This window comes from Phyllobates terribilis, unplaced genomic scaffold (genome assembly GCF_046119375.1).
Source record: "Phyllobates terribilis strain yellow unplaced genomic scaffold, ASM4611937v1 Scaffold_10__3_contigs__length_209671492, whole genome shotgun sequence".
In the NCBI taxonomy this organism is placed as follows: domain Eukaryota; kingdom Metazoa; phylum Chordata; class Amphibia; order Anura; family Dendrobatidae; genus Phyllobates; species Phyllobates terribilis.
Window position 1 is genome coordinate 181,850,432 of NW_027362770.1, and position 24,933 is coordinate 181,875,364.

Below are 24,933 nucleotides of genomic sequence, written 5' to 3' on the forward strand. Positions count from 1 at the left end.
TTTTGTCCCTCTCTCTCCAAATGGTTTTAAATTTGTATGTTGTTCTTTTAACTGATTTTTATATACTCTTTTCACATTCCATAGTTGGATACAAGATTATCTTTGATGTCTCTATTTATATACCCTACCTATTGATGGACGTGACCCTCAACTCTATAAGCCATTATGGGATCCTGTGAGAAATGGAGCGCATATGGAGATAAACACAGTCCTAGATTTGGGAACGCAGAAGAAATATAGGATTGTCTTCCTTGGGACCACATATGCCAACGCATATTGCATTTGAGTGATGTCCCATTTAATGAGATTTACTTGTTCCCATACGGATTGTGACTGTCCCGTTTGTAGTCTCTCTATGCTCCTCTCTTGGTCCCCCGGTCCCAATACTCTCCACAACCCACTAATTGGACAATGATTTAAGATGAGAGAGTGGTGAGTTCTGCCCTTCATTTTTGCCCATAAGGAAAATGGCCACCTGGATGTGCGCACGTGCTGTGGGTCCCTGCAGCACCATCATCACCGAAGGCATCCATACGATGCGACGCGGGAAATGACATCACAGGAAACACTTTCCTGACCCGCGCCGTCATCGCGATGGCTGGAACTGACCTATGGACGCCGGGATTTCGCTCGCGTGCGCCATCACCAATGGCTGTTATGGACATTTTGATTGAGGATATAAATGGACATGAGACCTCATACATACCACACCGCCCCCCGAGGAAGCCCACCACGCGAAACGCGCGTCGGGGCGCGATCACAGCGGGATACATATGGGTAAGCCTGACTCATGTTAAGTGGCGAGCGCACATATATGTGTATACTGTTTACTAGGTTGCTATTTGAATTGTGCGCATGGCACTGGTACTGTCCTATGAGTCCATGCATGTTTGTGGCTTAAACCAGGAATACTGCCGTTTTGGCATCTATTAATACAAAGGACCCTTATGCACCCTTATATATAGAGCCCCTATGCCCCTCTGTGATCTTTCTTTCATGTATCTCTCACCTCATACCCATTGATCTTTCTTTTATATTTTTGTAGTGATTTTGGTTTTTAAATATACCTAAATAAAATATATATCTTTTAATTCTTTCTCTAGCACTGAGTTGCATTTTTGGGGTGCACCATTTCTCTTATAGGTTTATATATGTTATTCTGTATTGTGTTTTATTGTCTGTACAAGTCCCCTCTAAAATGTAAAATGCTGTGGAATATGTTGGCGCTATATAAATAAAAATTACTGTATTCATCCATGTAGTGCCATAAACCCCCATATAGTGCTGTATAAATCTATATGGTGCTTTATACCCACCATCTTGTCCTTTGTTCATTTATCTCAGCAACCGATCCTGCTGTGAAAAACAAGTGATTGGCTTCTCCATTAATAATGTGAGATTCAGACCAAGAAATAGATCAGTCTTTGAAAGTTCATTGATCAGGTTTCTCCACTGGTCTGGGGAGCAAAGGGTGTGTAACATCAGAGGAAGTGCAGATCTGAACATTGAGAAACATGAAAATGCAGCTGAGCACTGAAAGAGTTAACAGCCCATCCTCCCCCATTACCAGGAGAACACTGGAGGCAGAGGGCACTAGGACCCAGTGCTCAGAGAATGGGTTCATTAAGTGAGAGGTGACCAGCAGGAGTCCTTCATAACATGCCAATGTTAATCTAGGTGACACCTTTAATACTTTTAAGACGTGGAGCCCCAAACTGGATCCCATATTATAAAGGCTACCCCTCTATAAATATCTAGAGGCCACAAATACATTGGGATCAAATGATCTCTTTATACATCCTCAAATCTTATTTGCTTTTGTTGCTGCTGCCTGATATTGATTGCTCAACTTGTAACCAGAACTCCCAAGTCCTTCTTTTCTGTAGACTGGAACTTTACTCTCCTTCACAAGGTCATTAATGAAGACATTAAAGATTATTCCAAACCTCTTTTTGGCCCCTACTGCTCCCAGTCCAGATCCTTGTGGTCCCCACCTAACAGATTATTAGATGAATCACCTGATGTAGAGGTAAAAGCTTTGCATCAGAAAGAATTCAGACTTTGTAAAGAGGAGCAGCAGAAAAAGGTGGTGATCCAGTGATCTGCCTTATCTGACCTCTTTATTGTGGGGTCAGGGTGTTTCAGGAGAAGGGATGAGTTCCTGAAGCACTTTTCATTTATGGTGCAGGGGTTTGTGGGGACTGTAAATGATCAATAGGGTGGTCTCCAATATAGGGCTGCGAGATCTGAATATCTGGTATATATGGGGGTATACGGAGCACTATATGGGGAGTATACAGCACATGATGATTTACAGCAGTATATGGAGGATCTATAGCACTATATAAAGGGTATACAACATTATATGGATGGTATATAGCATTATAAGGGGGTATACAGCTGGATATGTAGGGTATACTTCACTATCAGAACCATTTGTGACCAACATCCTCATGATAGAAAGTGGAAAAGGGACAGTAAAAAGAGCGGGAAATTCAAAATCCCCAACAGTTCTGTGCTTCGCCCACATCTGCTCCCAGTACAGATCCGAGGTCCCCACTTCTGGCAATATCATACTTAGAAAATCTACCATTTAAAACATGTTTCCTGTCCCTTAACCAGTTCTTCACCCATCTGCATACTGGACCGAGTCCCGGCTTCTGGCTGTTGTGTGGTTCAGCGTCAGACGCCTTTGCAAAGTCCAGATATATCACATCGGACGCATGACTAACAACCATAATAGCACTTACCTTCTCAGAAGTCTAACATGTAGGTTAGGCATAACTTCTCTTTCATGGATCCATCCTGGTGGTCAACTATATTTTTTGCAATACGTTCCTGCACGGAATTTCTTGCAGAACACAGACAAGCAGCCACAGCTCTGATGTAGACGGGGTGGGTGGCTCTTAGAAGAGCCTTTGGGTTGTGGGTGTAGAGCTTGGAGCAGATCACTTGGCGCTGGTGTACTTGGTGACGGCCTTGGTGCCCTCGGACACGGCGTGCTTGGCCAGCTCTCCGGGCAGCAGCAGGCGCACAGCGGTCTGGATCTCCCGGGAGGTGATGGTGGAGCGCTTGTTGTAGTGAGCCAGGCGGGAGGCTTCCCCTGCAATGCGCTCAAAGATGTCATTGACAAAGGAGTTCATGATGCCCATGGCCTTGGAGGAGATGCCGGTGTCAGGGTGGACCTGCTTCAGCACCTTGTACACATAGATGGCATAGCTCTCCTTCCTGCTCTTCCTCCGCTTCTTGCCGTCCTTCTTCTGAGTCTTGGTCACAGCTTTCTTGGAGCCCTTCTTGGCTGCTGGTGCAGACTTGGCAGGTTCAGGCATGATGATAGCAGAATATTCTCTTCACTGGAGAGAGAATAATGATCCAGCTCCTCCCAGAGCGGCTGTATTTATAGACCGGCCATGCAAATGAGCAATGCTGTCAGATCACTGTTCTATTGGGTGAGAAAGTCATGTGACCAATATATATGCAATGATCTCCGCCCACTGCAGCTGATTGGTGTTTCCACAAATCTTGTTTGCATTGGTGACTTGAGATCCAGCCAATGGAGGGGCAGCAGCAGGTTATAAAAGGCACAGGAGACTTCCTACTTAAGCACACAAGAGACTTCTCTTATCTGCTGATAACTGTGAGCGCAGTGATGTCTGGACGCGGCAAACAAGGAGGGAAGGTCCGTGCTAAAGCCAAGACCCGCTCATCCCGGGCAGGACTGCAGTTCCCGGTCGGTCGTGTGCACAGGCTTCTCCGCAAGGGTAACTATGCTGAGAGGGTGGGCGCCGGTGCTCCGGTCTATCTGGCTGCTGTGCTGGAGTATCTGACCGCTGAGATCCTGGAATTGGCCGGCAATGCCGCCCGGGACAACAAGAAGACCCGCATCATCCCCCGCCACCTGCAGCTGGCCGTGCGCAATGACGAGGAGCTGAACAGGCTGCTGGGTGGGGTGACCATCGCCCAGGGGGGCGTCCTGCCCAACATCCAGGCCGTGCTGCTGCCCAAGAAGACCGAGAGCAGCAAGGTGAGCAGCAAGTCAGGCAAGAGCAAGTGAGCGCTGCAGCCGATCCTGTATCATCCACACAACCCAAAGGCTCTTCTAAGAGCCACCCACACCGTCACCACAAGAGCTGGCGCCGCTGATCTCAGGAATTATCTGTACGTACAGATCTATTCTATAGCAGAGATTATTTATATAGCACCGTTAATTCCATAGTGTTGTACTGTACATGAGGAGGGGTTACTTACAGAATGTAAACTAACAATGATAGACTGGAACAGAGGGAAGAGGACCCTGCCTTTGTAGGCTTATATTCTACAGGATGATGGGGAAGGAGACTGTAGGTTGGAGAGGAGGTGGGGGGATTGCAGTGGCAATCACATAGCCACAGGATGGGGACCTGGATGGGGCACATAGCCACAAGATGGGGACCTGGATGGGGCACATAGCCACAAGATGTGGACCTGTATGGGGCACATAGCCACAAGATGGGGATCTGGATGGGGCACATAGCCACAAGATGGGGATCTGGATGGGGCACATAGCCACAAGATGGAGACCTGGATGGGGCACATAGCCACAAGATGGGGACCTGGATGGGGCACATAGCCACAGGATGGGGACTTGGATGGGGAACATTACTACAAGATGTTTGCCATTATTACTATATGATGCTAATTGTAAGACAATATTACTGAATGTGGCCAATTGGGGGAAACAAAATTGTAAAAATCCAAAAAATAAAAATAAAGCATGAAAAAATATTGGGCACTAAAAATGCTGTTTTATATGTAAACTAAAGTAAACACAAAAAAGTGCACGTTTATTATCGCCACATCCATAACGACCCAAGCCATAAAAAAATAAACACGGAAAAAATGTTCAAAAGGTGTATACAAAAAAAAATGGTATCACTAAAAATGTCACATTGAACAAAGAATGCGGCCCCCCAAATTCAAATTTTTTCCATGTGCGGCCCATATACCCAGCCGAGTTTGAGACCCCTGTTTTAGATCGATGAATTGGGAGCCAATGAAGGGATTTGTAAAGGGGGGATGAGCGAGATGAACTAGTGAGGCAGCAGAGTTAAGTACGGACTAGAGAGGTGCGAGAGTGTTCGCAGGTAGGCCACAGAGGAAGATGTTGCAGTAGTCGAGGCGGGAGATGATGGGGGCATGCACAATCATTTTAGTAGATTGAGGGTTGAGGAAAGGACGGATTCTGGAAATATTTTTGAGCTGGAGGTGGTAAGTTTGTATGTGGGTTTTGAAGGACTGAGCAGAGTCAAGGGTACTCCAAGTCAGTGAATTTCCGGCACAGGGGAATATATGATGTCATTTATTGTGATAGGGTAGAGTGGATACGTGAGACGGAGGAAAGATTGAGTACAGATTTGTCCACATTGAGCTTGAAGAAGCGAGAGGAGAAAAAGGAGGATATGGCTGATACTCCGGGATTCTGGACAGCAGAGAGGTACAGGCGCATCTCGTAAAATGTGAATATCATCAAAAAGTTAATTTATTTCAGTTCTTCAATACAAAAAGTGAAACTCATATTATATAGATTTATTACAAACAGAGGGATCTATTTCAAGTAGTTATTTCTGTTAATGTTGATGATTATGGCTTACAGCCAATGAAAACAGAAAAATCATTCTCAGTAAATTAGAATGCTTGAAAAATGATTTTAAAATCCGAAATGTTGTCCTACTGAAATGTATGTTCAGTAAATGCACAATATTTGGCCGGTGCTCCTTTTGCATCAATTACTGCATCAATGCTGCAATGTGGCATGGAGGTGATCAGCCTGTGGCTGCTGAGGTGTTATGGAAGCCCAGGTTGCTTTGATAGCCGCCTTCAGCTCGTCTGCATTGTTGGGTCTGGTGTCTCTCATCTTTCTCTTGACAATACTCTATAGATTATCTATGGCGTTAAGGTCGGGCGAGTTTGCTGGCAAATCAAGCACAGTGATACTGTTTGCTTGATGATATTCTAATTTTGTGAGATGCACCTGTAGATCTGAGTTTCATCAGCATTCAGATGGTACTGAAAGCCATGGGACTTAAAGTTGTCCCAGGCCAAGGGTAAAGATGCATGAGTAAGAGAGGATATGTAGTAGGAGGCAGTGGTCAACTGTATTGAAGGCAAAGGACAGGTCAAGAAGGAGGAGTATAGAATTGTCTGTTGGCTTTGGCTGTAAATCGTTAGTAATTTTGGTCTGGACATTTTCAGTGGAATGGTGGGGACGGAAGCCAGATTGTAGGTTGTCGAATAGTGAGTTACATGAGAGATTAGAGGAGAGTTCAGCGTGAACATGCTGCTCAAGGAGATTGAAAGCGAATAGGAGCAACGATATGGGGCGACAGCCCCCCTCCGTTATAGAGTTCATCAGGAGGCTCATGGAGCAAACAGTGTCAGAGTCTTGACATCTGCGATATGCTGTGAAAAGAGAGAAGAGAGGGAAAGGATGTGAAAATAAAACTTTTATTAATTATTAAATCAAATATTAATTTCTTAATAACAATTGTACCTACATCCAGTTAAGGATGTATATTGGATCACAGTTAATGAATTAGTATGTATTATTGGTGACCATGATCCACTAAAGTCCAGATAGAAAACAGATAAAGGGGATGTAATCTATTGTAGATTCCTAACCAGTGTCCCTATTTTAATTAACGGTTGGGTTTATATATTAACTAGACGGTGGCCCGATTCTAACGCATCGGGTATTCTAGAATATGTATGCGGCAGACCGGGCGCAATCAGCAAAACGGTGTTTAAATTTGGCGGCAATATCGGTGATTGGTCACGGGTAGCGGCCGCGACCAATCAGCGAACTGTGTTAGTAAGGACCAGAGAGCTTGTTTAAATTTGGCGCCAAAATCGCTGATTGGTCGCGGGCAGCGTCCGTGACCAATCAGCACAGCAGTGTTTAAATTTGTCGGCAAGATCGCGGATTGGTCGCGGGCATCGTCCGCGACCAATCAGCACAGCAGTGTTTAAATATGTCGGTAAGATCGCTGATTGGTTGCCTGCAGTGTCCGCGACCAATCAGCACAGCAGTGTTTAAATGTGTCGGCAAGATCGCTGATTGGTCACGGCCGCTATTTAAATGTGGCGCCCAAATCGGTGATTGGTCGCGGGCAGCGGCCGCGACCAATCAGCACAGCGGTGTTTAACTTTTGAGCCAAGATCACTGATTGGTCGCGGCCGGAGAGCGCGACTAATCAGTGAATCGTATTGGTGAGGACCGGGGAGTGGAATCGTATTAGTGAGGACCGGGGAGCGCCGCTGCCTGTGCGGCTACTTCCGCTGCGAGAAGCCGGGAGATGAGCGACTGCTCGCAGCAGAAGTATCCCGACCCGCAGCGCCGCTCCCCGGTCCTCCCTTGACACACTAGCCGCATGGAGGTCAGCGGCGCCGGCGGTCGAGGTCCTTCTGCTGCTACCGGCCGGGAGATGAGCGCCTCGCGACGGTCATCTCCCGGCTGCATCTCCGTCCCGCAGATGAGCCGCTAACGGCCGCCATCTTTTTTCTGAAATCCCGCGTCGCTGATTTGCCGCTGGCGGACCAATGAGCGAGGCGGGATTTCCTGGACAGACAGACAGACGGGATAAGACGATTATATATATATAGAGTAGATGGTGGCCCGATTCAAATGCATCGGGTATTCTAGAATATGTATGCGGCCGACAGGGCGCAATCAGCAGAGCGGTATTTAAATTTGGCGCCAAAATCGCTGATTGGTCGAGGCCGGCAACCGTGACCAATCACCAAAGCGGTGTTAAAATTTGGCGCCTATATCGCAGATTGGTCACGGCCGGCGGTCGCGACTAATCAGCAGAGCGGGGTTTAAATTTGGCGCCAATAATGCTGATTGGTCGCGGGCAACGAACGCGACCAATCAGCAGAGCGGGGTTTAAATTTGGCGCCAATAATGCTGATTGGTCACTGCCGGTCGTTGCGACTAATCAGCAGAGCGGGGTTTAAATTTTGCGCCAATACTGCTGATTGGTCGCGGCTGGCGACCTCGACCAATCAGCAGAGCGTTGTTAAAATTTGGCGCCAATATTGCTGATTCGTCGCCGCCGGCGACCGCGACAAATCAGCAGAGCGGTGTTTAAATTTGACGCCAATATTGCTGATTGGTCGCGGCCACCGTCCGCAACCAATCAGCAGAGCGTTGTTAAAATTTGGCGCTAATGTTGTTGATTGGTCGTCGTGGGCGACCGCGACAAATCAGCAGAGCGGTGTTTAAATTTGGCGCCAATACTGCTGATTGGTCGCGGCGGCCGACCGCAATCAATCAGCAGAGTGTTGTTTAAATTTGGAGCCAATCTCGCTGATTGGTCGTGGCTGGCAGCCGCGCCCAATCAGCAGAGCGTTGTTTAAATTTGGCGCCAATCTCACTGATTGCTGGAAGCGACCAATCAGCACAGCAGTGTTTACAAGTGGCGTCAACATCGGTGATTGGTTGCCGGCGCTATTTAAATGTGGCGCCCAAATCGGAGATTGGTCGTGGGCAGCGTCGGCGACCAATCAGCACAGCGGGGTTTAAATGTCTCTGCAAGATCGGTGATTGGTCGCGGCCGCTATTTAAATGTGGCACACAAATCGGTGATTGGTCGTGGTCTTCGGCCGCGACCAATCACTGATCTTGCTGCAAAAGTTAAACACTGCCGTGCTGATTGGTCGCGGACGCTGCCCGCGACCAATCACCGATTTGGGCGACACATTTAAATAGCGGCCGCGAACAATCACCCATCTTGCAGACACATTTAAACACCGCTGTGCTGATTGGTCGCGGTTGCTATTTAAATGTGGCGCCCAAATCGGTTATTGGTCGCGGCCGCTATTTAAATGTGGTGCACAAATCGGTGATTGGTCGCGGTCTTCGGCCGCGACCAATCACTGATCTTGCTGCAAAAGTTAAACACTGCTGTGCTGATTGGTCGCGGTTGCTATTTAAATGTGGCGCCCAAATCAGTGATTGGTCACGGGCAGCATCCGCGACCAATTAGCACAGCGGTGTTTAAATGTGGCTCCAAGATCGGTGATTGGTCGCGGGCGATATTTAAATGTGGTGCCCAAATGGGTGTTTGGTCGCGGACAGCGCCCGCGACCAATCAGCGGTTTTGAACACAAATGTCCGGACCTTAGTAACACCATGCGGCTAGTGTCGGGAGATCAGCGGCTAGGGTGAGCGGCGCTGCGGGTCGGGATACTTCTGCTGCGAGCAGTCGCTCATGTCCCGGCTTCTCGCAGCGGAGGTAGCCGCACAGGCAGCGCCGCTCCCTGGTCCTCACCAATACGATTTGCTGATTGGTCGCGGTCTCCGCACCCGACCAATCAGTGATCTTGGTGCAAAATTTAAACACCGCTGTGCTGATTGGTCGCGGCCGCTGCCCGCGACCAATCACCGATTTGGGCGCCACATTTAAATAGCGCCCGCGACCAATCACCGATGTTGACGCCAGATTTAAACACTGCTGTGCTGATTGGTCGCGGCCAGCAAGCAGCGAGCTTGGCGCCAAATTTAAACAACGCTCTGCTGATTGGTCGCGGACTCCAGCCGCAACCAATCAGCGCTCTGCTGATTGGTCGCGGACACCAGATGCGACCAATCAGCGACATAGGCGCCAAATGTAAACAGCGCTCTGATTGGTCGCGGTTGCCAGCCTCGACCAATCCGCGAGATTGGCGTCAAATTTAAACAACGCTCTGCTGATTGGTCGCGGACTCCAGCCGCAACCAATCAGCGCTCTGCTGATTGGTCGCGGACGCCAGATGCGACCAATCAGCGACATTGGTGCCAAATGCAAACAGCGCTCTGCTGATGGTTGTTTTTAACACTATTATTTTGCAGATAACTGTATACACAATGTAAATTTCAGCTTAGACTCACAGGTTTATATAGACAGGAAACAAAGGAATTGCAAGTATTCAGGGTGGTCCTGACATGCACAATGGATATGACCTGGAGTCTTGTATTTAAGGTTGAGATGGTAGGGGTCCAAGTACTTGGGTAATTCAGGGAACAAGATGGAATATACAGAAAACAAGTTTCCCTCATGATTAGTGTTGAGCATTCCGATACTGTAATATCGGGTATCGGCCGATATTCGCGGTATCGGAATTCCGATACTTTTACAATATCAGATACCGGAATCGGAAGTTCCCATAATGCCTGCGCTCTGCAGTGTCTGTGAAGGATGACAAGCTGGATGGCAGCGCGATCCAGCCTGTCATCAGAATGCCATCCCAGCGGGGGAGAATTCTCCTGATTGTTTAAAAGCCGGCGCGCGGTAAAAAGCCGCCGGCTTTTAAACAATCACACAGCCCCATACTGCTTCCCCGCAGCCTCCCACCCCGATCCTCCGCTCCCCTCGCCACCTCCAATCCCAATCGTAAATTAGGACCGGGCGGGGAGCGCAGCACCAAGGAGCGAAGGACCCGGGCGGGGAAGCCGGCAGTGAAAAGACTTCACCGCCGGCTTTCCCGTTCTGTGCTGCGCTTTCCCGCCGGTTATTTCAAATGAACAGCTGAGGTATCAGGTGATGCCGATCAGCTGTTCATTTGAAGTAGCCGCGTTGCCCTCAGAGGGTTCATGTGAGTTCATGCTTGACTGCATTGCATGAACTCACATGAACTTTCCCACGGCCGCACAGGTCAGCCTCACCTCCCAGACCCGTCATGATTAGTGTGTGTGCGGGGTGTGTGTGCGATGTTTGTGCGGGTGTGTGCGGGGTGTGTGTGCGGGGTGTCTGTGCGATGTTTGTGCGGGTGTGCGCGGTGTCTGTGCGTGCAGGCAGACATAGGCCGATGTGACACTACTACTCCCATCGGCCTATGTCTGTCCCCCGTCCACTCCTGCCAGCAGGATCAGCTCGATGGGAGCAGTAGTTCCCATCAGCCTGATCCTGCTATTTAAATTGCCCTACTGTGTCCCCAATAAATGTTAAATACATGTAATTGGTGGCCAGTGGTTACCTAAAAGAAATTAGTTCATACATTACCTGTCCCCGCCGATCGCCACCTAAAATAAAGTAAAAAATAAAAAACTACACCTATACTCACCTAGACACCTAATTCCCCGAAGCCATCGATCTCCTGTAATAAAATATAAAATAATAAACCACAACCTTATCCTTACCCCTCCGTAGTAGTCCACGAGTGTCCCACGAAGATCTCCAGTTCAGAGCAGCCACATAGAATGTGACCGCTCTGAACCGCTGCCGCCGCTAGAATGACGGGGCCGTAAGGGTTCACCGGAGTTCAGGCAGCGCTGCTCCGGTTAGCTCCTTTACGGCCCTGCTGTATCGTGAGAAATTCCCACGGTACAGCAGTGCCGTAAAGGAGGTCTCCGGAGCTGCGCTGCCTGAATGCACTCCGGTGACCTCAGTCAGTGGCTCCCGCTGCCGGGAGCGGACGTGTTCCCGGCAGCGTGAGCTTACAGCAGCCATGACAGCTGTCACCATCTCCAGATGTGACAGCTGTGCATGGGAGATCAGCGCAGGAACGTGGACAGGTAACTATTATTTTTAGTAAACTAAGAATTAAATAAAATTGTGTGTTTTATTTCAAATAAATTATTTTTTTCTGGGTGTAGTGTGTGTTTTTTCTTTTTAACACTTTGTAGGTTAGTAATGGGGGTGTCTTATAGACGCCCATCATTACTAACCTGGGCTTCATGGCAGCTGGCGCTGACATGAACCCCATCACTATTACCCCCTGCCACCGCACCAGGGCAGCGTGGAAGAGCGAGGCTAAGTGCCAGAATTGGCGCATCCTATGGATGCGCCATTTCTGGGGCGGCTGACGGCTGGTGTTTCTAGCCTGGGAGGGGGCCATTATTCATGGCACCCTTCCTGGGCTATTAATATCAGCCCCCAGCTGTCTGCCTAGCCTTTGCTAGCTATTAAAATAGGGGGGACCCCACGTCATTTTTTTTGGGGGGGTCCCCCATTTTAATAGCTAGTAAAGGCTAGGTATTCAGCTGGGGGCTGATATTAGTAGCCTGGGAAGCTCCGTGGGTTTTACCCCCTTCCCAGGCTTCAAACATCTGCCCCAGCCGTCTACTTAACCTCCGCTAGAGACTAAAATTATGGGGGATCCCACGCCATTTTTTTTTTAAATAAATCCTTTATTTTAACACTAAATGACATTTGAGGAGTTAATAAAGATGCAGTCCCTAAATTATTATTTATTTTTTAATTAATTTTTCCCAAAACTTTTGACGTGGGCTTCGCCATATTTTTGTATGGTACAGGTACAGCATCCAGCTTCTATGAACGCGCCATTTTCCGGGGCGGCTGCAGACTGCAATTTTCAGCGGGGGGGCAGAAAGCTTGGGCCTCCCTGCGCTGCAGATTCCATCCCCCAGCTGTCTAGTTGTACCTGGCTGGACACAAAAATAGGGAGAAGCTCCACGTTTTGTTTTTTTTAATTATTTCATGAAATTCATGGAATAATTAAGAAAAAAAGGGCTTCCCTATATTGTTGTGTCCAACCAGGTACAAATAGGCAGCTGGTGGTTGGGGGCAGCCCGTTCCTGCCTGCTGTACCTGGCTGGACACAAATATAGTGCAAAGCCCCACGTCAATTTTTTTTAATTATTTCAGGAAATTCATGAAATAATTAAAAAAAAATTATATGGGGCTTCGCCCTATATTTGTGTCCAGTCAGGTACAGCAGGCAGGAACGGGCTGCCCCCAACCACCAGCTGCCTATTTGTACCTAGCCGGACACAACAATATAGGGAAGCCCTTTTTTTCTTAATTATTCCATGAATTTCATGAAATAATTTAAAAAAAAAATGCGTGGGGCTTCGCCCTATTTTTGTGCCCAGCCAGATACAACTAGGCAGCTGGGGGCTGGAATCCGCAGCGCAGGGAGACCCAAGCTTTCTGGGCCACCCCCGCTGCAAATTCTCCTGCACTCAGCACTTCAGCGTGAGAATTTTCCCACGCTGTCAGTGACGTGCATGAGGTGAGCTGAGTTCATTGGACATGAACTCGGCTCATCTGGATGACGTCACAGAGAGACACTGAGGAGCGCAAGCATGCCTGCGCTTCTCAGTGTCTGCGGGATGACAGGCTGGATGGCAGCGTTCTGCTGCGGTCCAGCCTGTCATCTCGATGTAGCAGAGCTGGAGCTGTCCTGGGAACCATTGAAAGGTAAGGATGAGGTTGCTTTATTATTTTTCTTTTATTGCAGGAGATCGTTGGCTTCAGCTGGAATGGGCGTGATGGTAAGTATGGTTTAATTTAGAACAATAAAGAATTGTGTGTTTATTTCAATTAAAGGACTTTATTCTGGGTGTTTGTGTTTTTCTTTAACTTTGACTATGGGGTTAGTAATGGGGGTGTCTTATAGACGCCTCTCCATTACTAACCTGGGCTTGATGTCATCTGGCATTATAAGCTGACATCAACCCCAGCCCTATTACCCCACTGCCACCGCTACAGGGCAGTGGGAAGAGCGAGGCTAAGTGCCAGAATTGGCGCATCCTATGGATGCGCCATTTCTGGGGCGGCTGACGGCTGGTGTTTCTAGCCTGGGAGGGGGCCAATATTCATGGCACCCTTCCTGGGCTATTAATATCAGCCCCCAGCTGTCTGCCTAGCCTGTGCTAGCTATTAAATTAGGGGGGACCCCACGTTATTTTTTTTGGGGGGTTCCCCCATTTTAATAGCTAGTAAAGGCTAGGTATTCAGCTGGGGGCTGATATTAGTAGCCTGGGAAGCTCCGTGGGTATTACCCCCTTCCCAGGCTTCAAACATTTGCCCCAGCTGTCTGCTTAACCTCCGCTAGAGCCTAAAATTAAGGGGAACCCCACGCCATTTTTTTTTTAAATAAATCCTTTATTTTAACACTAAATGACAAGTACAGTAATCAACACTATTACTGTACTTCATATATATGTGACTGACATGTTTCTATCTATCTAATCTATGTGTGAAGCTCTATTCTGTCTGTTATAAATTGTCGGGTACAGATGCTGAATTGCCGGCCGGCTTTTTTAAAGAGACGGTGCATGAAAACACTAATATTTTTTTAAATAAATCCTTTACACTAAATGACAAGTACAGTAAGCAACACTGTCACAGTACTTCATATATATGTGACTGACATGTTTCTATCTATCTAATCTATGTGTGATGCTCTATTCTGTCTGTTATAAATTGTCGGGTACCGCTGCTGAATTGCCGGCCGGCTTTTTTAAAGAGACGGTGCATGAAAACACTAATATTTTTTTAAATAAATCCTTTACACTAAATGACAAGTACAGTAAGCAACACTGTCACAGTACTTCATATATATGTGACTGACATGTTTCTATCTATCTAATCTATGTGTGAAGCTCTATTCTGTCTATTATAAATTGTCGGGTACAGATGCTGAATTGCCGGCCGGCTTTCTTAAAGAGACGGTGCATGAAAACACTAATATTTTTTAAAATAAATCCTTTACACTAAATGACAAGTACAGTAAGCAACACTGTCACAGTACTTCATATATATGTGACTGACATGTTTCTATCTACCTAATCTATGTGTGAAGCTCTATTCTTTCTGTTGTAAATTGTCGGGTACCGGTGAATGCCGCTGATGAATTGCCGGCTTTTCATGTCATTCTACATTATTCTTAGTTGTTTTACTTCATGTAGAATTAACCTACAAGGAAAGAAAGGGTTTATTTTCATTCCGATATTTCTGTCCCATTGACTTGCATTGGTTTCCGGTATCGGAATCGGCGATATCCGATACTTTTTGGGTATCGGCCCGATCCAATCCGATACGATATTTCCTGATATCGGAAGGTATCGCTCAACACTACTCATGATACCATTCATCTAGTGCTGTATACACTCAGTGGGCGGTAGATGCCCATACTGTACTGTACACCCTCCAAAGTGCGGAGTAACCATATGTGAGATATTCAGTCACCCGGCAACCGCCGCCATCCTGACACCACATGTTACACAGAGAACACAGAGCAGAAGAGATCAGCCTCAGTGCAGGAATCACACACTCAGTGCTCAGCCAATCAGCGCTCAGCAGGGCTATGGCTCCGCCCACAGGCAGCTCCTCAGTGTTATCCCATTAGCGCCTGCGATGCTTCCAGCCGCCCCTGGAGCAGCAGCCTGCAGTCACCCCAGCACAGGGGGTCTCCAGCCCCTCGCCCTCCCCAGCAGCAGGAGCTCCTCCTCAGTAGATGTGGGCGGCTCTGAGAAGAGCCTTTGTGTTGTTAGAGCAGAACAGAAGCATTAACCCCCGAAGCCGTAGAGAGTGCGGCCCTGGCGCTTGAGCGCGTACACCACGTCCATGGCGGTGACGGTCTTCCTCTTGGCGTGCTCGGTGTAGGTGACGGCGTCACGGATCACGTTCTCCAGGAAGACTTTCAGGACGCCGCGAGTCTCCTCATAGATGAGGCCGGAGATGCGTTTGACTCCTCCTCTGCGGGCGAGACGGCGGATGGCAGGCTTGGTGATGCCCTGGATGTTATCACGGAGAACCTTCCTGTGCCGCTTGGCACCGCCCTTCCCCAGACCTTTCCCTCCTTTGCCGCGACCAGACATCTTCCAAGCAGTCAGCAGAAAGCTATGACTGACAGCGCGCAGTCCTCCTTTATATAGAGCGTGAGGGGACCAGAAAGAGGACTGCAGAGGTGACGCGCTTCCAGGGCGGGGATGGAAAGGAATTTGCATTATCAGCTCCGCCCCTTCCTCTGATTGGCCGAGCACAGAGCTGTTAGTGATTTTGAATTTCCCGCTCATTGTCCTGGTATTTTCCTGCTTCTACTGTGATGGTGGAAATAGTCACAGCCTTGATTCCTCTCTGGTGACATCCTGCTCGGAGGAATTACACTGTGACACCTGGAAATAACTCACTGTGAGGTCTATAGAGTTATATACTCTCCTCCATCCAGCGATGTATAAGCTCCATATCCTGCTGTATACCCCTATATAGCGCTGTATAAACTCCATATACTGTTTCCCCATATAGTGCTGTATACCCTCCATATACTGCTATATATCCCCCATATCCTGCTGTATACCCCTATATACCCTCCATATAGTGCAGTGTACACTCCATACCCTGTTGTATACCCTCTATATACTCCTGTATTCCTCCATAGTGTGCTGGACATAGTGTCACTATAGTACAGTATAAATCCATATGGGGCTATATACTATGATACAATACTGTATACACTCAGTATAGCGCTGTATTCCTCCAGATGATGCTGTCTATGGCCAAGTACTGACATTACCCTCCATATACCGCTATATAACACCTCCATATAGCGCTGTATACGGCCACACGATGTTATCACCCTCCATATAGCGCTGTATACGGCCACATGATGTTATCACCCTCCATATAGCGCTGTATACGGCCACATGATGTTATTACCCTCCATATAGCGCTGTATACGGCCACATGATGTTATTACCCTCCGTATAGCGCTGTATACGGCCACATGATGTTATTACCCTCCATATAGCGCTGTATACGGCCACATGATGTTATTACCCTCCATATAGCGCTGTATACGGCCACATGATGTTATTACCCTCCATATAGCGCTGTATACGGCCACATGATGTTATTACCCTCTATATAGCGCTGTATACGGCCACATGATGTTATTACCCTCCATATAGCGCTGTATACGGCCACATGATGTTATTACCCTCCATATAGCGCTGTATACGGCCACATGATGCCATTACCCTCCATATAGCGCTCTGCACCACGTGTTACACTGAGGAGAACAAAGAGCGGGAGGAACTATCAGCCGTTGTGCGGGCATTTCATATTCAGCGCTCAGCCAATCAGCGCTCAGTAGGGCTATGGCTCCGCCCACAGGCAGCACAGGATCAGCTCCTCCCCGCAGACACTTGGTGTTAACCCTTTAGTGGCCGATGTTTCCAGTCCCCGCAGAGCAGACTGCAGCCATCCGGGCACAGGGCGGTCAGCAGCCCCTCCCCCAGCAGCAGGAGCTGCGGCTTCTCCTCAGATGTGGGCGGAGCACAGAACTGTTGGGGAGGTTGAATTTCCCGCCCTTTTTCCTGTCATTTTCCCGCTTTTATCGCGAGGATGTTACATCCGGTCACAGAGCTGACTCCTCCCCGGTGACTGCTGCTCGGGTCACTGACAGGTCTATAGTGCTGTATACCTCCATATACAGCTATATGCCGTCTATATCCTGCTGTATACCTCCATATACTGCTGTAACCCCCCATATAGTACTATATACCGTCTATTTATACTCTCCACAAAGAGCTGTGTACACTCCATATCCTGCTGTATACCCCATATAGTGCTATATACCCTCCATATCTTTCTGTATACCCTCCATATCCTGCTGTATACCTCATATAGTGCTATATACCCTCCATATCCTGCAGTATACCCCATATAGTGTTATATACCCTCCATATCATGCTGTATACTTCCATGTAGTGCTGTATACTCTCCATATCATGCTGTGTACACTCCATATCCTGCTGTATACCCCTGCTATATATCCTCCATTTCCTGCTGTATACCCCCCCATATCCCACAGTATACCCCATATAGTGTTATATACCCTCCATATACATAGTGCTGTGTACCCTCACTATATCACATTATATACAGAGCTCCTGTGTATAGTGTCAGTGTACAGATAATGCAGGGATCACTAGTGACATTATATACAGAAGCTCTGTATATAGTGTAAAGGAAATACAGTGATCACTAGTGACATTATGCACAGGAGCTCTGTGGTCCGAGCCCCTCCTCTTTGCTTCTTCTCACCGGGCCCCATACACTAGTAAGGGCAGTAACGCACTGATGGCGGCCCTTCATATGAACACGACCTCAGCGTTACAATTTATTACATTTTTTATGGGTTTAATAGAGGAAAAATATCAATCACGTTGGTTTTTTAAGCCAATTTACTGATCCCCGTACATAATCTGATCGCTGTGTTGTGTTGATGGTCGTTAGGATTACAGAGACACCAAATATGTCTGTTATTTGCTCGTTTGTGATGTTTATTATTTTTTAACAAAGCAAATTACCATATTTTTTGGACTATAAGACGCACTTTTTTCCTCCAAAATTTTGGAGGAAAGTGGGGGATGTGTCTTATCGTCCAAAGGTACTGTTGCTGTGGATGGTGGGAGGAGTGGGGGGAGCGTCGTAGGAGCCATCTGCTGCAGCCAACACTGTTCCCCGCTATAAAAGAAAATGAATATTCACTGCTGCTGTGGCACCACAGGTCTGGTCGCCACAGTGGCAGCAATGTCATGTCTGAGAGCAGGTGGGAGGTTCCCTGGTTGGGGACAATTAGCATTCAGCACCTCCTGTCTCAGTCCAGGGAGGGGAGAAACCTGCCCTTTATAAACTGGATCTGGGGCGGGGTTAGTCAGTCCAGCCAGAGAGAATTTCCAGACAAGCCGCAGATAGGGACAGGTCAGCAGCAGGCTGAAGAGTCCCTGTAGGCAGAGGAGGAACACGAGGCCAGGAGGGGAGCTAGCAGAGCTCGTCCGGCCTAGAGACTTACAAAGCCGGACACTGGAGTCCGAGGCTGTGAGGGCTATAAGCTCAGCAGCAGAAAACCACCACGCAGGGGACTTCAAGTCCTCTGGCCCAAGGAAGCCCAGAGGCTCAGCCACACGAGAGGGACCACTACTACCCCGGAGGGGTGAGATGTACGGAAGGCCCGAGTCGCCAGTCATACGGGTGATAACAACATGGTACACTCAGAGACGTGGGCTACCACTACACTACAGCAGAATAGCCAAGAAAGAGTGAAGTCAGCACGGTAGGCCTACAAACTCCCCCTGACCAGCAGGATTTCCCAGTTGCTCTCAGACTGACCAGGCCTCCATTGTTAACCTGTATTCCGGACGGGTCCCTTAATACCACCAACAGTAAAAACCCTGAATTGCATGATAGACTCCGTGTGGTTACTGCTTCTCCCGCGCACCATCACCACCAACATCCCTATTTACTGCCTTGAGGCTATACTCCTCCCGTGGGGAGTTATACTATCTTCTGCTGCACCCACAACACCAGCCTCAGCGGTCTGCCCTGCAGCGGCGGTTCACTCTGACCACAATCCACGGGTGGCGTAATCGGACATTTAATATCACAAAACCCTATAAATAGACTGCCATTTGGGTTGACCACCCTGAGCCACGGGACCGGGTCCCCGCCACACGAGCACTAAAACACCCAGCATCCGCAACGGGTCCGGTTCCGGGTATCCCCACACTCACACAGCCCAGGGGGCGCGTCAACTTTTGGCGTAGTCGGCAGGATTTTGTGCCCGCCACCAATGGGTACTGCGTGCCTGAAGAAAGACTGTAAAGCTTATGTTGGTAGAGTTTCCCGCCATCCGCATCCGTTTCCCGCTATCCGCGGACATTTTCGCTGCGCAAGGTCCTGAAAGGAGCCGAGCGGATGCTGACGTCACCAGGACACGACGCAAGGTCCTCAACCCCGACGATCGCCTGCAGAGCCGCGGCCTACAGAAGGAAAGCAACGGAAGGTAGGCCACGGTTGACTAGGGGGGAAGAGGATGACGGAAGCAGAGGGAACTGTCACCGCCAGCACGGCTGCTGCCGCAGTAATGCCGTTCACGATGCCTTATATCCCCGGAGCGGCCTGGTTGCCCCAGTACTCAGGGGAGTCGCATACCCTGAGCGACTTTAAAGAGAGAGTATATAGCATATTCAAGGTGTACCCCCAGACGGAGGAGCAAAAAGTGACCATACTGATAGGCCAGTTAACCGGCGCGGCCCAACGAGAAGTAAAGTCCTGGTCAGTCAAGGACAAGGGGACCGTGAAGTAGATTTTGGCCCGTCTAAAGGACACTTTTGATACCCGCACCTCAGCAGAGATCAAAATGAGATTTTATGGGTGCAAGCAGCGGGCAAAAGACAGTATAAGAGACTATGCTTTGAACTTGCAAGAGGCCCTGAGAGCCATCAAGCAGGCAGACCCTGACAGTGTGAGGAATGCAGATAAACTGCTGACTGAACAATTCATTGAGGGTCTGCTGTCCAGCGCCCACCGAACTCAGTTACGCCTGATGGCCCTGCAGAACCCTGAGCTAGACTCTGCACAGTTTAAGGACAGAGCCATCCGTGTACTCCGACAACCCGCACCCGGTGGCGTTGCGGCCTCCAGGCGCCCTGCTATCACTTATCACCAGGAAGCGGCGCCCCAGTCTACAGAATCTGCAGGAGCCAACGCACAGACCATGAATAGTACCCCGTCTACAGACCTGCACCATCATGTCCAAGAACTGACTAAAAGCGTTGCCGCACTAACCAGGACTGTGCAGTCGTTGCAGGTATCCTCTCCAGGAAAGATCCTGCTGGCTACCAGTCCGCAGGACGTCCCGTGGCGCCGACAGAAGAGGATCCCACCGTCCAGAGGGAAGCCAATGAACCGCTACGACCAGGATGGACAACCCATCTGCCGCCACTGCAGCCAGCCACGACATATTGCGAGGTACTGTAATTTAAACGGGCCCAACCTGGGGCAGAGGGCCAACCCCCAGGCGTAAGATCATCAGGCCCGTCAAACTGGCGTGACAAGTATGTGGGGGGACGACCGGTCTTGCCTGTGGTACTGGATGGCATTCCCATGAGTGCACTGTTGGACACCGGGTCACAGGTAACCACCATCCCCTATATACTTTTCAAGCGGTACTGGGATGACACGGATATTACCCGCTACCCAGATAATGACTTGAGCATCATCGCCAGCAATGGTCAGCCCATGCCGCAGGTGAGGTTCAAGGAGGTGACCATCAAGATTGGTAAAGTTGAATAGCCGGCGCAGGGACTGATTATTGTGGACATTGACCGTAGTGAAAGTCACCCTAAAATAACCTTGGGTACTAACGTAATTGAAAATTATCTTTCAGAGATAATTGTTATATTACAGCAGGCCGCAATGAATGCCAGCTCCAGCCAGCAGCGTGTCTTACAAAAGGAGATCAGAGCCCCGATGAAGCGGCAACAGGTAGAACTGTCTGGTGGTGAGATTGGAAGCGTTAGAAGCCATGCCCCCAAAAAGTGAAATGATGATCTGGTGCCGGTCTGCAATCGGGTTAAGAGGTAGAGACTACCAAACTATGGTAGAACCCGTTTACTCAGACTGTAGGCCCACCATTTTGACAGCACGGGGGGTGGTTGATGTCCGCCATGGGAGGGTACCAGTCCGCATCCTAAATATTGGGGAAAGAGAAGTACACTTGCCCCGGTATGCCACTCTGGCCAAATTGTTCACCATTAACCAAAACTCTGTAAAGGCCGTGGAACCCTTGCCTCCATCTCCCCCAGAGGAAGGTAACGGCTCTAAAAGACAAATGTGTAGCGCCGGCGTCCCTGCCCTCTGCTAGGCAGGGACGCTGTTCCCCTCACCTCCCTGCTCCGTGCCCGGCGTCCTCCTCCCGCTCTGCTGGCAGCGCGCGCTCCTTCCCGGCCACTGTGCTTAGGGCGCGCGCGCGCGCTCTCCCTCCCTCTTAAAGGGGCCGCGCGCGCCGTCCTAAGGAGTCCCCGGCCAATGGCCGGAGGACTTCACCATATATAAGGCACCTCCTCCAAAATGGAGGTGCCCGAGCAATGTTGTTGCACTGTTCTACTCTGCTTCAGCCCTCAGGTCCCGTTGCCAGTTACCTGCCAGTTACCTGCCTGATTCCTGCCAGAGTCCTGCCAGTTTGCTGTCTGTTTCCTGCCAGTTATTCCTGCTACCTGCTTGCTAGCCTGAGGTCCGACGGTCTGCCTTACAACTCCTGTCAGTCTGTCTAAGGACCAGCTTGCCCGCTCACCTGGGAGCGCACATCAGCTACCTGCCTGCTTGCTAGCCTGAGGTCCGACGGTCTGCCTTTCTACTCCTGTCAGTCTGTCTATGGACCAGCTTGCCCGCTCACCTGGGAGCGCTCCTCCGCTACCTGCCTGCTTGCCTGCCCGGAGGCTCCGCCGTCACGTGCTGTGACTACCAGCTATTCCAGAGACTCTTGCCCGCTCACCTGGGAGCGCTTCTCCGTTACCTGCCTGCTTGCCTGCCCGGAGGCTCCGCCGTCACGTGCTGTGACCACCAGCTATTCCAGAGACTCTTGCCCGCTCACCTGGGAGCGCTTCTCCGCTACCTGCCTGCTTGCCTACCTGGAGGCTTCGCCGTCACGTGCTGTGACCACCTGCTATTCCAGAGACTCTCGCTTGCTCACCTGGGAGCACACATCCTCCATCTGCCTTGCTAGCCTACCTGGAGGTTCAGCCATCACAGGTCGTACCTACCCTTTACCTAGAGACTGCCCCGGTCACTTGCTGTGACCTCCAGCCCGTTCACCCAGAGACTGCCCCGGTCACTTGCCGTGACCTCCAGCCCGTTCTTCCAGAGACTGTCCCGGTCACTTGCCGTGACCTCCTGCCCGTACACCCAGAGACTGTCCTGGTCACCTGCTGTGACTGCCTGCCTGGTCGCCACCCGCTCCCTTACAAGGACCGCCCCCTTGTATAGTAGCTCAGAGGTTCCGCCTCCCAGACCCGTTACAGTTTGCTCGGGCCATGGAACCCGGTGGCACCCAAGCTCCCTCGCTCTCGGACCTCTGTCATGAACTGTCCCGTCAGAGGTCCCAACAGGAGTCCATCCTGGGTCACCTGCGGAATGTCAATTCTCGCCTGGATACTCTGACTGCTCCACCAGCAACCACCGCCAGTGCCATGACTCGCAACCCGGCAGCTCCGCTGCCCACCAATACCATGGTATCCTACCCCGGACCCCGGCTTTCTGCACCTCCTCGCTTCGGAGGCGACTCCGCCCAGGCTCGGGGCTTCATAAATCAGTGCACCCTGCACTTTGAACTATTGTCCCACCAGTTTAACTCCGACCGGGCCAAAATTGCCTTCATCATGTCCCATCTCACCGGGGAGGCCCTGGCCTGGCTAAATCCTCTATGGGAGAGAGGAGACCCCCTGGTGTCCGACTTGCCTGCCTTCCTCACGGCTTTCCGGAAAGTCTTCGACGAACCCGGACGGAAGACCTCATCCGCATCATCTCTGCTACGCCTCCGTCAGGGAAGTCTCACCGTGGGCCAATATGCCATACGGTTCCGTACCCTTGCCTCGGAGCTGGCCTGGGATAACGACGCTCTGGTATCCGTCTTCTGGGAGGGTCTGTCCGGCCGTATTAAAGATGAACTTGCCGGTCGGGACATTCCTACCACTCTCGATGACCTAATAACTCTTGCCACCCGGATTGACCTACGGTTCCAGGAGCGTGCCAAAGAGGTCACCCGTGAGAGGAGGTTTCCACGTCTAGCTCCTACCTTTCAGAAACCCGTCACTCTCTCCATCTCTCCCCAGGTACACTCTCCTGAGTCTATGCAGGTCGACCAGACCAAGATGGTCAAAACCCGTCAGGACTTACGCCGTGCCGAGGGGAGCTGCTTCTACTGTGGCAGTAAGGAGCACCGGATCCGTGCCTGCCCAGAGAGGTCGGGAAACGCCTGTGTCTAGGTTCGCTCAGAGAGGTCGACCTAGACAAGAATAAATCCTCTCCATCTCTGCTGCTGTCAGTTTCAATCGTCTGCGGGGAGAACCGTTATTTCGAACTAGCCCAACTGGACTCTGGAGCAGCCGGGAATCTTATTTCACAGTCCCTGGTAGAGAAATACCGCATCCCCACCAAACCTCTGGCTGTACCCTTGTCTGTTGCTGCCGTGGATGGGGGTCTCTTACCACGCCCCATCCAACTCATCACCGAATCCATTACTCTACAGGTGGGAATGCTGCATTCTGAGAGTATCTCCTTTCATGTTCTGCCTGGACTCTCTCACGCCCTCTTGCTAGGTCTACCTTGGCTCCAGAGACATGCACCCGTGCTTGACTGGCAGACCGGAGAAGTCCTTCGCTGGGGACAGGACTGCCATAAGACCTGTCTGGTTCCCGTCCATCCCGTCCGTCCTTCTCCTACCCCAGCTAATCTACCTGGACTTCCGATTCCTTATTGGTCTTATGCTGACGTCTTTAATAAAAAGGAAGCAGAGACACTACCCCCTCATAGACCATACGACTGCCCTATCGACCTGTTACCCGGTACTACTCCTCCCCGTGGGCGTATTTATCCATTATCCGCTGCTGAGACCCGGTCGATGTCCGAATATATTGAGGAGAATCTGGCCAGGGGATTCATCCGGAAATCTACCTCCCCGGCGGGAGCAGGCTTCTTCTTCGTAAAAAAGAAGGACGGCTCTCTCCGTCCCTGTATAGACTATAGAGGCCTTAACCAAATCACGGTGAAGAATAAGTACCCCCTTCCGCTCATTCCGGAGTTATTTGATCGTCTGAGAGGGGCTAGAATCTTCACCAAACTGGACCTCCGTGGGGCGTACAACCTGGTTCGTATCCGTCAGGGGGATGAATGGAAGACGGCATTCAACACCCGGGACGGCCACTATGAATATCTGGTAATGCCCTTTGGTCTCTGTAACGCTCCTGCCGTCTTTCAAGAGTTGGTCAATGACATCTTCCGGGACCTTCTCTACTCCTGCGTAGTGGTGTACCTGGACGACATCTTGGTCTTCTCTCCGGATCTCCAGACTCACCGGAGGGACGTTCGTCAGGTCCTGCTCAGGCTCAGGCAGAATCACCTCTTCGCTAAATACGAGAAGTGCCTCTTTGAGCAGACCTCGCTTCCGTTTTTGGGCTACATTATTTCTCAGACCGGCCTACGAATGGATCCAGAGAAACTGTCTGCCATCGAGAAATGGCCTCGACCGGAGGGGTTGAAGGCCATTCAGCGGTTCCTGGGCTTCGCCAACTACTACCGCCTCTTCATACCACACTTCTCTTCCCGGACTGCCCCAATTTCCGCGCTCACCTGTAAGGGTACTAATCCCAAAGAGTGGCCGCCCGAA

At 50.0% G+C, this 24,933-nt stretch overlaps 3 protein-coding genes across 3 annotated transcripts; 1 reads left to right on the forward strand and 2 right to left on the reverse strand.

The window, feature by feature from the left end:
- Nucleotides 1-1,194: 1,194 nt before the first annotated feature.
- Nucleotides 1,195-3,361, reverse strand: LOC141164246 (histone H2B 1.1-like). The gene is made up of 2 exons (XM_073649374.1): nucleotides 2,751-3,361; nucleotides 1,195-1,457 (listed from the first exon to the last, which is right to left on the reverse strand). Exon 1 carries the CDS (start codon nucleotides 3,327-3,329, stop codon nucleotides 2,949-2,951), a length of 381 nt encoding a protein of 126 aa, XP_073505475.1. The 5' UTR covers nucleotides 3,330-3,361; the 3' UTR covers nucleotides 1,195-1,457; nucleotides 2,751-2,948.
- A 247-nt stretch (nucleotides 3,362-3,608) lies between these two features.
- LOC141164247 (histone H2A.J) lies at nucleotides 3,609-4,054 on the forward strand. The gene has a single exon (XM_073649375.1). It carries the CDS (start codon nucleotides 3,650-3,652, stop codon nucleotides 4,052-4,054), a length of 405 nt encoding a protein of 134 aa, XP_073505476.1. The 5' UTR covers nucleotides 3,609-3,649.
- Nucleotides 4,055-15,266: 11,212 nt separating this feature from the next.
- Nucleotides 15,267-15,612, reverse strand: LOC141164249 (histone H4). The gene has a single exon (XM_073649376.1). The coding sequence runs from the start codon at nucleotides 15,581-15,583 to the stop codon at nucleotides 15,272-15,274; it is 312 nt and encodes a 103-aa protein (XP_073505477.1). The 5' UTR covers nucleotides 15,584-15,612; the 3' UTR covers nucleotides 15,267-15,271.
- Nucleotides 15,613-24,933: the final 9,321 nt, after the last annotated feature.